General features: G+C 35.7%; 2 protein-coding genes across 4 annotated transcripts in view; one reads left to right on the top strand and one right to left on the bottom strand.

Annotated features, from left to right (window-relative positions):
• LOC102674375 overlaps positions 1–16,097 on the bottom strand; it is a 234,505-nt gene that overhangs the window by 96,089 nt on the left and 122,319 nt on the right. For all 3 annotated transcript variants that reach the window (XM_031514921.1, XM_031514920.1, XM_031514919.1), the window contains exon 4: positions 10,324–10,396. In XM_031514921.1, the coding sequence (XP_031370781.1) occupies positions 10,389–10,396 (8 nt within the window). In that variant the 3' untranslated portion in view covers positions 10,324–10,388. The remainder of the gene's footprint in view (positions 1–10,323; positions 10,397–16,097) is intronic.
• LOC102673840 (elongation of very long chain fatty acids protein 1-like) lies at positions 8,525–9,969 on the top strand. The gene is made up of 4 exons (XM_006608864.2): positions 8,525–8,740; positions 8,823–9,094; positions 9,185–9,487; positions 9,551–9,969. The coding sequence occupies exons 1-4, from the start codon at positions 8,695–8,697 to the stop codon at positions 9,716–9,718; spliced, it is 789 nt and encodes a 262-aa protein (XP_006608927.1). The 5' UTR covers positions 8,525–8,694; the 3' UTR covers positions 9,719–9,969.

Raw genomic sequence — 16,097 nt, 5'->3', positions numbered from 1 at the left:
AAAAAAAAAAAAAAAAAAAAAAAAAGAAGGATAAAAATGAAGGATCCTCCTCCGGTATTTTCTCCGGCGAGCCAGAGTGTTACTTTACCTTCTTTGAAGTCCGTGGAGATTCATCAAGCGGGAAACAGAGGCGAACAAAACGACCGATCGCCCCTTCCTTCGAACATTATTATCCCAAGATCGTGGACGTCGTTCACTTTTCACTTCTTTCAGCTTCTCCCATAGAAAACGAAACGAGGCAGAAAACGAAGAAAAAAAAAAAAAAAAAAAAAAAAAAGAAAGAAAGAATTGAAATTCATACAACGATATTACGGTCGACGAGACGGTCGACGCACCGACGTCGATCCCCGTTCGGCCGTGAATTAATCCATGCTCTCGGAGCTTCACGGCCGATCGTTCACGGATGAACGCGTCTATTCCACACGGGAACGGGAGGAGCCGATGCACACGGTGAACACGACGCGAAAATATGGCGTGTGAACGAATCTCCAAATGCGCCGCGTATAATCGCACCCTTGTTAATCCAGATTAGAGAGCGTGGCTCCTCGCCTCGACGGCGGGCATACTGCAACACATCCTTCGAAAATTCACCACAGAGTGCCACATCCGTGGGGAGCTTGTTCACGAGTCACACTGGTCACGTAAACAGATGTTACAGCTGGATGTAAATGCTTTCTCCCTCTCTCCCTCTCACCGTACGAACGTGAGATGGTGGCGTTCGATGAGGAAAAATCTCGCGGTTGAATTAACGTAGACGAATATACGTATGTTAGCGTATCCGAAAAATTTGTGGAAAAACTTCTCGTGAAGATTAATCGAGTTTTGTGATTAGATTGGTCTCGTATTAGAAAGGTCTCACTGTTTGATATTCATTCCATTTTTTTCTTTTTTTGTATTTTTCTTTCGTCACGTTCACAGACTCGCGTAATTGGCATCGATGAATTTATCGGTGTTTGAACTGAACGAAACGAGGCGTTTTTTAACTAACTTTTCCTGTGTGCGAAAAAAAAGCTTCCAATTTCGCGGGAGAGGCGGTCGGCACACTTTAAACTAAGAAACGGAAAAGTTGGAAAAGGGGTCGAAGAAGAAGAAGAAGAAGAAGAAGAAGAAGAAGAAGAAGAAGAAGAAGAAGAAGCCGGCGCAAGTATGAAATTTCATAGAGGTAAAGGGAAAAGACTTGTGCAACGTTCAATTTGTATAATGTATTCAAAATACAGCCGTGCAAAAGTGTGCACAAGTCGCGAATCTGCAATTATAATTTTTCGGATTAAGCCATGCTACACTTTCGGTCACACGAAACGCCTACGCTTATTCACCCGGCCTCGCGCACGCGAGACATGCACACACCTTTCGAGGATAATCTCCGATGCATGGGAGAAAAATTTCCACGAAAAAAACTTTCTCGAGTCGAGAATAACCTCGACTTCTCTATCGTACGAAGAGTATTTCACACCTTATTTATTATTCCACATAAATCACAGAAAGAAAGCAAAATAAAATAACGAAAAACTCGTCACGTTTCTTCAACCGAAACAATCGAAGCAACGATATTTCTCATTCGAAGACTATACATCGTATTTCACTTTTTCCCTTTCTTCCTTTCCTTTCTTTCTTTCCTCAATTCTTCTCCCTTCACTCACAACTACTCGATCTATCGAATCGAATCTTCTCTTACATTCCCATCTCGTGTCGTGCGTTATCACACTACGCAACCAACGCATTCATTTTCCAAAGCACTATATATCAAGATCGGTGGACACCGGGCGGAGGCACTTGATCACAGATCACTATCCCGGGAGAATGGAGAGTTGGAAGGGAACGTGGGTTTTCGCGCGTGCACACGGGGTGAGGGAAGAATGTATAGAATAAAGAAAAGAAAAAAATGGGGAGGAGAAAAACGTAAAAAACGGAGGAGGGTGGAGAAGAGAAGAGAAGAGAAGAGAAGAGAAGAAGAGAACGGTAAGGGAGCACGATACGGTAACAAGTGGAAAAACTGAACGGCTAGATCTGACGGTCGTTGTGGCGCGCGGCGAGCCACTGACTGCCTCCACCAATTCCACGCCTTTCCCTGCCCTCCCACCCTCCCTGCGCCGCCACCTACGCCGATCACCCTTGCACACCCTCTTCGCGCTGTCCTCGACAACCCCAGGCGCAAACGCCACGACGATCCCCGTACCACCGTGCTGCTATCCTCCTCCACCCTTCCACCTCGAACCCTGTCCTCTCTTTCCTTCTTCCCTTATCTGCCTCTTACATTCTTTCTCTCTGTTCCACAATGCTTTCCGTGTTATTTCATTCTTTGCATCGCTGTTCACTGAATTTTGCGCTACTATTATCCGCTCTCTTTAAGTTTAGTTTGTTCCTAGTTTGTTCGTTCTCTTTTCTTCTTCTCTTTTGTTTCGTTCGTTCGTTCTTTCTTTCTTTCTTTCCTTTTTCTCGTTTTCTCCTATTTTTTCCTGCGTTGATATCCTTCTCTTTGTTCCGAAAGAAGGATAGAAATAGAGAGCTCGTTTTTTTATTCGTTTTATTTTGATATCCCTGTTTCTAAAATTTGATTTTCTTTTTTTTTTGAATATCCAAGTTTGCTCGCTTTCTTCTTGTCTTTTGAGGAGAATTATCTGTTTCGGCTACTTTTTATTTTATCGATTGTCTCCAGTTTTCGCCGCATCCCCCACGATTTCAACGGTACATTTCCCTCCGTCAGATCTCATCCCCCTTCTATTCTCTAGTCGATTTTTGTTTTCCAATCTCTTTCTCTCTCTCTCTTTTTCTCTCGTTATTCGTTTCTCCGCTTGTATTCGCGACAGGATGGAATTGACATTCTGATACAAACCTCTCCGAGCAATGGAGCGTGTAATTGATAGGTTTACTCGGTGGACGTCACGGTACCTTTCAATTATTTAATTAAGAAGCCAAGCGTCGTATTTTGAATTGCAGATATTTCTCTCGTTTCGAAACGGCGAGGGGGGGAGGGGATGGAACGGAACGATGGAATGGCGCGAAACGGCGGTAAATTAAAAAAATAGCGGCGTCTGGCGAAATTCCTCTGACTCCGCGGCTTTTTCCGGCTTGAACCGTTTGTTCCACTTGTTCGTTACTTTCGACAAGCGGAGCCCTGGGATTACCACCGATCCAAATCGTTTTTGGGAAATCGTTTTCGAAATCAATTCGGCCTCCACTCCTCCCTTTTCTTTATTTTCGTTAACTGATTCTTGCCTGTTTCGATTTGCGCCAACTCCATACATTTCCCTTTCTTTCGCGATTGAAAAATAAATTCGATTAGAAATCATCCCGATTCTGCATCTGCAAAATTAAATAATCATACAGATTCGATAATCTTGTTGTAATTTTATTACAACATTAAATATCAAATTAAAGATACACGAGATACGTGTTACAAAAAACTTCTTGTCAACGTTCCATTGTTCCCAACTTTAAAAAGTTAAAATTAAAACTTGGAAAGCAATTTTCTCAATTTTCGTTTCCCGTCTCGTCGGCTCTTTTCAAGAAAACTCAATTACGATCTATTTGCATAAGATCCACGAGGGATCCGTCGATCATTTCGACAGTCATCGATAATTGTTATGGTAATTTCCCATTTCGTACACCCTATTCGCCGAAACGGAAACGGGGAGGGCGGAGGGGGAGCCCCGCTATTTTCATTTTTATTGACTCAACCTCCGCCGCATTACATTTAAATCGACGCGGTGTTCTGCGTCAGCTGCTTTTACAATCGTTTCGCGTTATCTTCGATTACTGTCTGCCCCACGATCCACGGTATATTGGAATATAACGAAACGGGCCGATATTAAATGCCGAAACGAAAGAGAGCAACCCTCTAATTTCAACCCCGCGCGCGATCGTTAAATAGAGGAATTCCGAGAATTCGTCGAGATCCCTTTGCTTCGTGGGCAAAGGAAAGGAGAAATAATAAAAAGGGAGAGAATTTACGCGGTCTAATTTTCCGCTGTTGTTCCCTATCGTTCCTTATATTTTTTCCCTCCAAGCGTGAACAACAGGATAGAATTTTCCGCCAACTCTCGAATAATCGAGCTTGAAAATGGAAACGGAATGAAGTTGTAATGGATAAGTAATCGCGTGCGGATGATATTAAGGAAAACTTGTGATAACGCAGAAAAGTATGCGAATAATTTTGGGGAATGGACAAATTTGAATAACGAATCTAATATGGAATAAAGAATTATTCAATTTTTCAAACGGTACAACGTGAATATACATATTTTCTTATCGATTTCACAATTATTAAATAAATAATCGTATCGATTTTTTCTACATATCGTTTACTTGAGAAACGATCGATTCGATTCACATAACCGCAGAAATTTTCCTATCGAGTTCGTTTAGAAATCAGAAAAATCATAATCTCTGTTGAGAAAATGATTGGCTCAGGTCCGTGGGTACGCCACCACCCAAAGGACTCACGAAAGTGGGTCCAAGACCCTCTTTCGTGGTCCCCCTGTGCGGAAAATATGAATTTTTTCACAAAATCTATCCTTATTGAAGGATTAGAAAAAATTCGAAAATTTTGTAATTCCTCCATTACATAAAATTCCTAAAATTTGTCAAGATTGGCCAATTCTATATCGATGTGAATAATCGGCTGTCAAAATTATTCTCTTTGCATTCGAACAAACCACGTTTTAAATATTCTTACCGCGTTTAAGCCGACCACGGGAAAATGGCAGCCACCACGTCCGATTTACATCATATTAATCGTAGAATCATTTCATATGTCGTCGAACAATACGATAATTCTAAAACGAATTTCACTTCAATTGCATCTGCGAGTGGAATTCCACCTTTTTCTTCGAGTACCTTCTTTTTTCCGTCACGTGCAAGCCTCCTTCTCTCTTATTTCGCCTTCGTTCGTGTCTTCGTTTAAATTAAGTTTTCTATTTTTTCCCCTTCACTCTCTCTCTCTCTCTTTCTCTCTTCTTTGCTTTTCCTCTCGTTTCATTTTCGAACGATTGTTCGAAACGGCAACCACGATATTTCCTTCGTTGTTACTCTATAATAACTTTCAAAACAACAAACCTAACAATATCTAAATTCAATATTTGCTTTCCATTTTATATCCATGGCTACAAGCCAAATGTAATAAATGTGTCTAAAACTGTTACAACTTAACTGCGAAACTTTATAACTTTGCAATTAGCGAAGCGAAGTCGCGTGTAAACCGAATTGTATCCATCGGATACTTTCATAAGAACAAGAAACAAATAAGATTAAAACGAATTGGACATAAAACTCCGATAATCCTTTAAAATGTGTATCGTTTATCACACGGTACGACTAATTCGAAACAAGTTTTGCATTGTTCTCAGCAAAAAAATTCTCAAATGGTAAAATTTCCAAAAGAAAAAAAAAAAAAGGTCGCCTCGCGAGTTCACCAAACTAGGCCGATAATTATCATTGTAAAATTCGATTGACCTTACTTGTCTACAATGTTCTCCCTTCTCTTACAATGTCTTACCACTCTACTTGGTGATTTCTCCACGATAATTTGCATAATGGAATACACGCACCAGCATACGTAACACACACACACACACACACACACGCGAGCAAATCGAAGAACTTATTTCACATCCATCGATGTCGTAAATCAACGGACAATCGAAAGGAAAATCAGATCAGACTTGGATAAAACGGAAGGAAGGGAATGGCGAAACGTCGGCAGAAACCAAGTGTCAACAACTGGAGGAACGAAACGATCCTTTGTTTTCGCACGTCGATACATTTTCTTCCCATTCCCTTCCTCCCTCCCTCTCCCTCCATCTCTCTCTCCCCCCTCTCTCCAACGTCCGCAACTCGGTGTAAATTACGTTTCCGCGACCTATTGGTGTTTTCGCCGCGAATGGAAGCTCCGACCAAGGGTTTCCAAACGTAGACGCGCGGAGGGTAATAAAATAAATTGCAGCACTTAGCAGAGAGGCTCCAGGCTCGGTTAATGCTCGCCTCCCCCCTCCCCTCCCCGCAACTCCTCCCCTCTCTCCAGTGAACCAAGCCCAGTTTACCACTCCGCCCTCGCCAGTTTCCCGCCGACTAAACTACCTCGATTAGCGATGCTTAATACGTCCCTCGGCCAAGTTGATGGGCCTCGAAACAGGTCGGCCATCCTGAACTGCACGATTACCACTTCATCGTCCGCTTCATCCCTCAGAATTCTCTTCAACTTTCCACCTTCCAAGATCTGTTGGCCAACTTCTTTCGTAGCTCTTATATATATATACCTCAACTCTGCATTCACGAGATTCGAGTTTGAATATTGGTGGTGGATTTTGGAAAGTTCTTTCATAGTTAGGAAAGATCAAAGATCAGGGCGAGCCGGTTACTACCGTCGAATTCGGGATTCGATATTAATTTGCCCGTGTTTGAGTATCGAAAATTCGGCGGAGTCAAGAAACTCGGGGAGGATGGGGAGGGAATAGAAACGTTCTTGCATTTGTGCAAGTGTCTTGAACATCGGATATCGAGCGTTCGAATCAAATGAATCGAGTGTATCTTAATGTGGAAATTTTATGATTTTAATAAGATAAATTGTCAAATAATAAATATATAATAATAATGAACAGTATAAATGTATTTTTATATTGTTTAATTGCGAGGATAGTGTTATAAAAATTTATATGACGATAAGAATGTCGATATACGTTTCACAAAGATTTGAGATTTTCGTGGAAAATAAAAATTTCGCATCATGATGCTGGAAAAAAAAGGATGGAATGAATAAAGGAAATGAAAGTAATGGTAAAAATTATTCATTACCATCATTTCGTTCAATCCTTCTGTTCCCAAGCATTGTAGCTCATTTCGTTAATAGTATTATTCTTTACTCCCAGATTAAATGAATTGCAATGTTCGCGAAGAGATTTGAATTTTTGTTTCAAAAAAGAAAGGAAGGAAGAAAGAAAAAATATCGGAAAGTCTCAACAGTAACTTCATGATATTTATCTCCGTTGATCCTCGAACGAAATAGAATCAAGTCATAGCCGCAACCAACTTTTTTCATTAACGTTTCGAGAGTTTCTTCGATTTTAAAAAGTGGTCCTCGCGGTATCGGAAGAATAAGTCCAATAGGTATCAATTCCCTCTTGATCGTTTTCGATCAAGGCTATCTCAATCAGCGATACTTAATATATTCTCCGGAGAAATTCGCGAGCTCAAGTTCTAACTTTTCGATTATATCTTTGCTGGAGTTTCTCACTTGCTGGCCCACTATCGAACTTTCAAACGTAGCATTCGAACATAACTGATTTACATGATTAAATAACTCGTCGAAACACGAGAATTGTTTCAATTAAATTAAACAAAGAAAAATAAAAAACAAAAAAAGTATAATATAATACGGAGTGTTAATTTTTTTTTTTTGTTTTGTGCCGTGTTTCTTTTATTCAATCGTTATTTTTTTAATCTCTTAAGCGGATATGATATATAGATATTTATCATGAAACGAAACGATTCTATTGGATAACAAAATTCGTGCGTGTATTTATAAAATATTGTAAATGAAAGACAAATAACATGAATGAAAGATTGCGTAGATGATCTTTAATTCGATAAAAATAATTATAAATTCAAAAGCCATTTTAATAAACAGGACAAATATTTTTGAAGAATTTTTAAGAAGTTATTCGAATAATTTGAATATTGATGAAGATTTGATCAAAATATCAAGATATGTATTATAATTTGTAGATGATATTAATATATTCGTAGGGTATAATATAATCAAAGAGAGATTAAAATATGAAAAACAAAAGTTAAGATAAAAACATTTTATGAAATATAATAATTTTCAATGTTTCTATCTTAATTGCCAAATGAGTTATAATTATTAATTTATATATAATTTAGTGCAAAAAGAAAAAAAACAATTACATTAAAATTATAAATTTAAATCTGAATATATTATTGCAATGAAATTCAAATAAATAATTACTTAAATTAAAAAGTGGAGAAAATATATACTCTAGAATTTATTATGTAATTGTATAATTTATCAATCTATAAATAATATATTCTATTTTTTGCATTTATTTACATCTTCGTTTATTTCTTATTTATCTTTCTTTAAACGAGGATGAAAATTTTATATCGTTATATAAATATGTTTCTATTATTGTTTATTATATACTGGAGTATCCTTATATTTTTGACTATCCTCCTCTTTCATTTAATCTCTTCTTTGAAAATAAATTAATTAACACACAATCCCTTTATTTCTATCTTATTTTTACGAAATTAATATTTACCAATTAATAAGTTATTTATAAATTCATAAAGGAAGATCACCATATTTTTACATTATTTATGCGAAAATAATCGATACTTCTATTGCTTAACCTTGTGACCTAATTAAAATTTACATACATTAAATTAATTTGCATACCACGATATATGTATATAAGCATCATACATTTCAACGTAAATATGTATGACAAATTTTCAATACACGCATATCGTTCACATTTATAAATACCTCTCACCGACGATTGTTGGACAGTCAATTTCATACATCAATCAGGTGCGGTATTTATATACGTAACGACATTAAAAATTAAATCGATAAATAATTGCTCATAAAAGAAATTAATCGAATATTAATATTCTCGTTTAAACACAAATGGTGTATCTTAGATAATATAATCGAAACGAAAAAAAATATCAAAAATGGAACTCGTAGAGATATACAATTATTATTGGAACGAGAGATCTGGTGAGTATCCTAAATTCCTTTCTCGATAAAAATTTCAACAATTTCACTTACTTTCCTTTTTCTTTCTTTTTTTTCTTTTTAGATTCAAGAACGAATAATTTACCATTGATAGGATCACCCATCATCATTCCTACCATTATATTTTCATATTTATACTTTGTCCTAAAATGTGGTCCACAATTTATGAAAAATCGAAAGCCGTACAACCTGAAAACTTTCATTCAATGGTACAACATCTTTCAAATAATCGCCAACGCGTATCTGGTGCAACAAAACATAAGTGCAGGCTGGTTCTCCGAGATAAGCGTGTTCTGCGAAATGCCAGATTATTCGTATAAACCTGGTCCAGTGAAGGTAAAATATATTCTTATCTCTCCGTCATTATTACCGTCAAATACACGATACAATTATATTCATATAAATTCATGTAATTCCCTCGCGCAGATAGCTTATACGATGTGGTTAACTACAATGTTGAAATTGATCGATCTCGCGGAGACAGTGGTGTTCGTGTTGAGAAAGAAACAGGAACAGATATCATTTTTGCACGTGTACCATCACGTGTCCACGATCCTTTTACTATGGTTCATGACGAAATATTATGCTGTTACCATGACCTCGTTCGGTATTTTGATAAATTGTGCCGTACACGTGATCATGTACACGTATTATTATCTGAGCACGCTTGGGCCGAATATGCAAAAAATATTGTCCCCATATAAACCAATAATAACCTCGGTGCAAATGGTGAGTGTAAACTTGTTTAATAATTGAAATCTGATTATAAGCATTTTTCTCTTATTGCATTAGGTCCAATTCGTTATTTGTACACTGTATGCATTACAAGCATATTCTCCGTCTTGTCCTGTATCGAAAGTGCCAGTTAACACCGCAATCTCTCAGTTAATCATAAATTTCTTACTTTTCTACAATTTTTATCGGCAGAATTACACAAAATCGATTCAAAAGAAACATTGAATCGTATAATCGACACGCGTTGAACGAATGTTAGAACACGGGAACACGATGGAAATATTCCACCGTAAATGTGGAATTATTAATAAAGTGTAGATATGTATCGTATTTATAGATAATATGCGTGTAAGATAAGAAATATTTGTAACGATTATAATAATAAAAAATAAAAGAAATTTTAAAGTTATTTTAAGTTAAGTTCAATGAATCGTAAGTATCATAAGATACGTTATCAAAATAAATTATTTTATGCACAAGTGATGATTATTCAAAAATATTAAAAAGACAAGAAAGAAATTATATAAGCACCGATATTAATATGAATTAAAATGAAATGTAGTCTTGATTTAATAAAAATAACTTAAATTCGATAAATTTATACATCAAAGATCTTTAAACGATTGAAATATGCAAAATATAAGGTATAAATGCAAAAATCCCCCCCTTTTTTTTATTATGATAATCATAATTTATTCTTATATTGTTATATATTTCTTACAATCCATTGTTACAATCGTTTTTCTTATTGTTGAAACTATATTTTATTTATTCTTACTATATATATTCTGTATATATCGTTCTGTATATAATATTTAGTATCTACTTACCTAAAAGTAATTCTAAAAGTTTCCATAGAAGAGAGAGAGGCTACTAGGCTAGAGTTGTAGAGTAGTCACTTACCTGAAACATAAAAATATATAATGTATTATATTATAAAAAATATCTTAACTTTGAATAAACTTTTGTTGAAAAAATTATTCCACTGTAAAATGATCCCATCCCACTTTATTTTTAATCGTAGTTCCCAATAAAAAAAAAAGAAGAAATAATAATAATTATATTCAACAAGATCGTGTTTCAATGTGTAACTAGAAGAGATTAAATTCCTCTATATATCTTTGCAAGATTGAGTTTCAAAGTACATCTCTTGGAGATAAAGTTTCGGTATAACTCAAAAGAAATTGTGTTCATCTTTATAATAGTGATTAAAAGTTTACTATATAAATAAAAAGATAATCTAAAAATGTAAAAACAAAACGAAATATGTACGAAAGATAAAGATTATACGTTACAAGTTAATTTCTTTTTCTTTCTTTATTCGATGTGTTCGATCGAAGGAAAAAATTTTTGCGTAAAAAGATACATGCAAATTTATACATTCTTTTTTGTTTTTTTTTCTTTTTTTCTAAGAAGAATGACAAGTTCAATTTCCTGTATTTAAAAAAATATAGAATATTCGCGTGAGAAAAAAATAGCGATAGAACATATACCCGGAAGCGTGTTTTTCGCTCAATATCAGAACGATGGATATGATTCAGATCCCGTCGTTTAAAAATTTAAAAAGAGAAAAGAAATTCGTTTCGTTCTTTTAATCCGTAGTTTTATTTTTTAAATATGGACGAATCGTTTTTCGCGAAAATGCCAGAAATTTAATGAAAAATGGGGAATATTCGTCAATTTCGTCGGTTGGAGACAGGAAAACTCTGCCGAATTCTAATTAGGGCGCAGAGGATCGAAAGTTTCTGTCCTCTGCTTTTCAATAGCGATTGGCATGTCACCACGAGAATGTTAAGCTTCGACCAAGGATTATGGGATTGCGAATTAGTTGCCGAACTTAAGAGCTCGTGCTATGGTCTTGTATAGGTGAACTTGCACATTCTGTACGACAGACTTACACACGCCGCAGAAGGGAAAATAAAATAACAAATTTCTATCAACCAAACATTAACCTAATCTCGTTTTTGACAGAAAGTACTGGATCCAATCAACGATAAGTATTTTCTCTCGGTCAACAAATTCGTCTAATCCCAATATTGTTCCTTCTTTCACGATCGATATCCTAATCGATATCGATCGATAATTACCAAAAAGGAAACGTCTCTAGTATTCACGTGCCATTAGACCCAGAAGAATCCTAATTCCACTTCCGCTCTTTCACGGAAAAGTAGCTCGCTAGAAAAGTGCACGATCTCCATTAAACGGAATGATAAAAGTCGGAGAACCAATCTTCACCTTTCGACTCTTTTACCTTCAGCTCGAAAACAGAATTTAATTACACGTGTCGCAATTCGTTTCTAGAGCTATTTCGCAAATTTTACATAACTCAGAAATTCAGATTTGAAAATATTTTTTTAAGACAATGAATAATGTTTAAAAGCGAATAAATATCTCGAGATTGAAAAAAAAAAATATTTTGTTAAACCTTCCACCATTTTCAAAATCCACCCTTCGAATCCATCCCCTACGACTTTGCACTCTTCGAAACTTTTCAACTTGGCAGCGAAACAATCAAGAACGGTTAAATCACGGGGCATAACTTTTTCAATAACACACGTTGAATGCATGAAAATGCGTTCAGATTGAATTGGAACCGTCCTCCCTCCCCCCGCATTTCCATGACACGGATCGAGGATGCGCGCACGGTTTATCTGTTCGAATAGTTTACGCGACGCTAGAAATTGGAACAGAAACGAGTAATCTCGGTTGTAGTCGTCGAGAGAATGCAAATATCAATTTTGCAACGGGCCTGTGGAAAATGCAATGGAGAATGGTAAAAGACGGGGAGGGAGGGGGAGGGGGAGAGGAAGGAGTGGTGGTGGTGGTTGAGGGAGATGCAGAACCGGTACAATTGAGACATCGACATAAGCGTTTTAAACAAGTATGCCCGCATCGCTTTTGTTCCCCCGCGAGCTGTTATATCGTCACTTTACACTACCTCCGCCGCTGCCATTGTTCTTCCTATGAAACGCCGGTTGACATACTTGCCTGCGCCGACGGTTCCCTCTTGAACAATGTAAAATAGCAAACTAATGTGTATCTACGCCCGCCGTTGAAGGAAACCCTCGCCATGTGTCGTTCAAATTTCGTTTTTGTTAATCGTGATTCCTTTGCATTTCGTCTCCCTTCTCGGAATATATATATACGTTGTGAATGTGAACGAACGTTGTTGGTTGATTGGATGAGGTGAATAGAGATAATTGCGTTTTTATTTGAATATCCTTGGAAATTTCCCCTTCTCCTCTGAAATATCTTAATCTTTTGATCAAGAGAATGATTAAGGGGTAAATTTTCTATCGGCATCCTTCTTAATCTTCGAATATAAACGTAATAATCTAAATTAATCTAATAAAAATCTAACGATCGAGATGTATAATTTCGTGTTGAACTGCTTCTTATATAACTTCGATGTTTATATGCAACTCGAGTAATAAAATTATTACAAGTATGATAAATCTCGATCGTTATCCTGAGAGAAATGAAATAAAGGGGGGAAAAAAACTTTTATAATCGCATTTTTGAGAATTATTCGTGACCGCGATACTCGATGTGTAAATGATTCGAGTTAAATGACAATAGTGTCGATAGAAACATGGGAGAACAATGAACATGAAGGTAACTGGTAGGAGGAGGCTAGGAGGGGACGCACAATCGCTTAAGAAACAAAGAACGAGAAAGTTTCCGCCGGTGTCTGATACAAGGGTATATTTTTCTTTCGGAGAGGGAGGAAGTGGCACGCGATAAGACGTGGAATTACCTCAATGTAGCAAGGGCCGGAGGCATTGTTACGAGACGTCATAGTCAACGGGAGAACTCGATTACTCCTGTTCCGCGAGTTGTCTTGATGAAATATAGCAGTTCGCGCTTTTATGGTAATAATAAGAGAGCCGATTCCCATCCCCTCCCGTTTAAAAAAACTTTCGTAAACGTTGATTTAGAGAAGAAAAGAGGGACGAATCGAGGGACGAAGAAAAGGAGGTAAAGAAGTTAGGAAGCAAATTTTAAAAATTACTGATGTTATTTTTAACGAGGATATAATTTGGTGTATCTTGTAAAATAATTTATGTGAGAATAATGATATGAGATTGGACGAGAAGTTTTGTCTTTCTCTTTCGTCACGGTTCATCGTCTTTTCTTTCACGATGATTTTCGAAACAAAATCATTATTCGCTATTATCATTCGCTATTAGATATTAAACTAATTATATTGAAATAAAATAATATACAAAAATTTTTAAAATGCCTATATGTATGCTATATATCCTCAATGACTTTTAATAGGGGTTAAAAATCTTCTTATTTCTAAGAAATAAAAGATGGAATTGAGATTAAAAATAAAATAAAATATAACGTGATGGAATTTAAAAGTTTCCGTGGAAAGTTTGCAATTTAACTCGAAATTTCATGGCAAAATTAAACAGAATCTAAATAGGTTCTGATGCCTAATTGCTGTTCGGCATGTCCGGCAGTTAGCTAAAACTTGCGCACGTTCCAACGGAGTTTAATATGTTCTAAGAGTATACTCTCACGGTATAATTTGCATTTTCGTCCGTTCAAATTAGCTGAAAAGTTCGGAAGTTCGGTTGAATTCTCCTAGTCAATGAATTTTACTAGAGCATCGAAGAATTTTTTTTTTTTGAAAAGCTTTTGAAAAACTTTATATCGCGGCTGATTGATCAAAACGATCCAAATTCGTACGATGAATTTCGTCAAAATGGAATTTTCCTTATAGAAAATATTCGACGGAACAAAAAAATCAAAATTAACGCCAATTCGAAAAAAAAAATCTCGATATCTCGATTATTTTGAATCTTCAAGTGCCAGATCGTGTAGTTTTTCATTGCGAAAATTTTTCCAGCGCGAAAAAAGAAACCTATGACTGTGAATCGTTCTTACAATATTAAAATTAAAAGAAACAGATATAATATAAATAAACTTGATTATTAGAGTTTGCTAAAGTTTTTTTATTTTATCAAAAAAGTAAAGATAAAATAATCTGACGACGGGCAGAAAGTTTTGAGAATTTAGAGTTCGAAACAAAAGTATCGAAAGAAAAAATAGAAGGAAAAAATGGAAAGGGATACGGTGGATACACGCGTCCACCGTACCGTCTATCTATAATTCTGTCTACAAAGAAACAGTAAAAAGGTTCGAATTTACGATTTTCTTCTTCCGACTAGTGAATTCTTCATCAGTCTAAGGATACCGAGATATATATTATTGAAAAGGGAGAAGAAAAGAAAAGGAGAAGGAGAGGGAAAGAAAAATTCTCCATCTAAACGTAAATCGTATCTCGATATCGAATGTCCATTCGAATGTACTTTCTCTCTTCAGATTCATTTACCTAGTGAAAATTCCTTCGGCAGAATATTTTTTTCAGATATTCGTCGAATCGATGAATATTTCGCGTTTTGAGTCGTTAATCAAAGCTATTAAAATTAATGAATTTGCGCGAAAGGAAGCGAAAAATCTGCAAATTTAAGCATCTAAGCGTTTAAATTAAACGTCGATTTTACGCAACGATTCCGATTAAAATATAGCATCTGACGTAAAAGAATAATTGATTCTCGTTGGATGATGAAAAAAGAAGAGATATAAAAAACGAAATGAAAATAAAAAAAACAATGGAATCGATTGCAATTATTGTTAAACGAAAAAAAAAATTAATTAAAAAGGGAAATAAGTTCAAATGAATAAATAAATGTAAAAGAAACGTAAAAATTATGGAACGAAAGTGACGAATCCATGCGATTTCGAATCTAAATACTTCTGAAATCGATTATTATTAATATAATAATATTTTCCACGAGCAAACGCTATCGATAGCCGGGTTATATATGAATAATCTTAAACCTATCCTCGACAATTCACTCTCGTAATTCGCGGGGTGGAAAAAAAATATGGCGATGCAAAATGATATTGCAAAAAATGATCCCTTCATTCCTACGATCAAAGCTTCTCCTCGACTTTTATTTATTTCTATTCTTTTTCTTTTTTTCTTATATTGCATCCACGTTCACTTATTCGTTCGTATGCTGCCGTAAAAATTAAACTATGATCATCAAAGTCGCGCGAGTGTGTATCTTGCACAAGCTTAAATTGAATCTCTTCGCAACACGGTTACCAATTTGTGAAGTTATGGCTGCAGAAAGTGACCGGTCGAGATGAAACTTGGCGGATGTTATGGGCCAGAGAGGATCCGATATATATATGTATGAAATAGCTGATTCAGGCAATTGGCGAGTTAAGAAGATACAAACACTTGACTAGAACAGAATCAATAAAAATAACATTATTAACAAAACTTTAGATGTTATCATTAGATTGAATATAACTATAGGTAAATTATTATAGAAGAGAGTTTCGAATTTATAATTTAGTTTATGATCTATAACTTTATTATAAATTCTGGAATTATCGATAATACTATTTCGAGTCAATATATTAACACTCTTATCTCTCTTTCCTGTGATACGTATATACGTTTTCTCCCATCGAAGAAGTTAATTCGTCCGGAATATGACCCAATAAATTTTCTCCAATATATCCAACGATCGTCGAGACAAAAACGAAAGAATTAAGATCAAGAGTAATTTCGTGCCTG

Source organism: Apis dorsata, unplaced genomic scaffold, assembly GCF_000469605.1.
Source record: "Apis dorsata unplaced genomic scaffold, Apis dorsata 1.3 scaffold_50, whole genome shotgun sequence".
Taxonomy (NCBI): Eukaryota; Metazoa; Arthropoda; class Insecta; order Hymenoptera; family Apidae; genus Apis; species Apis dorsata.
This window is presented reverse-complemented; position numbering and strand designations above follow the sequence as displayed.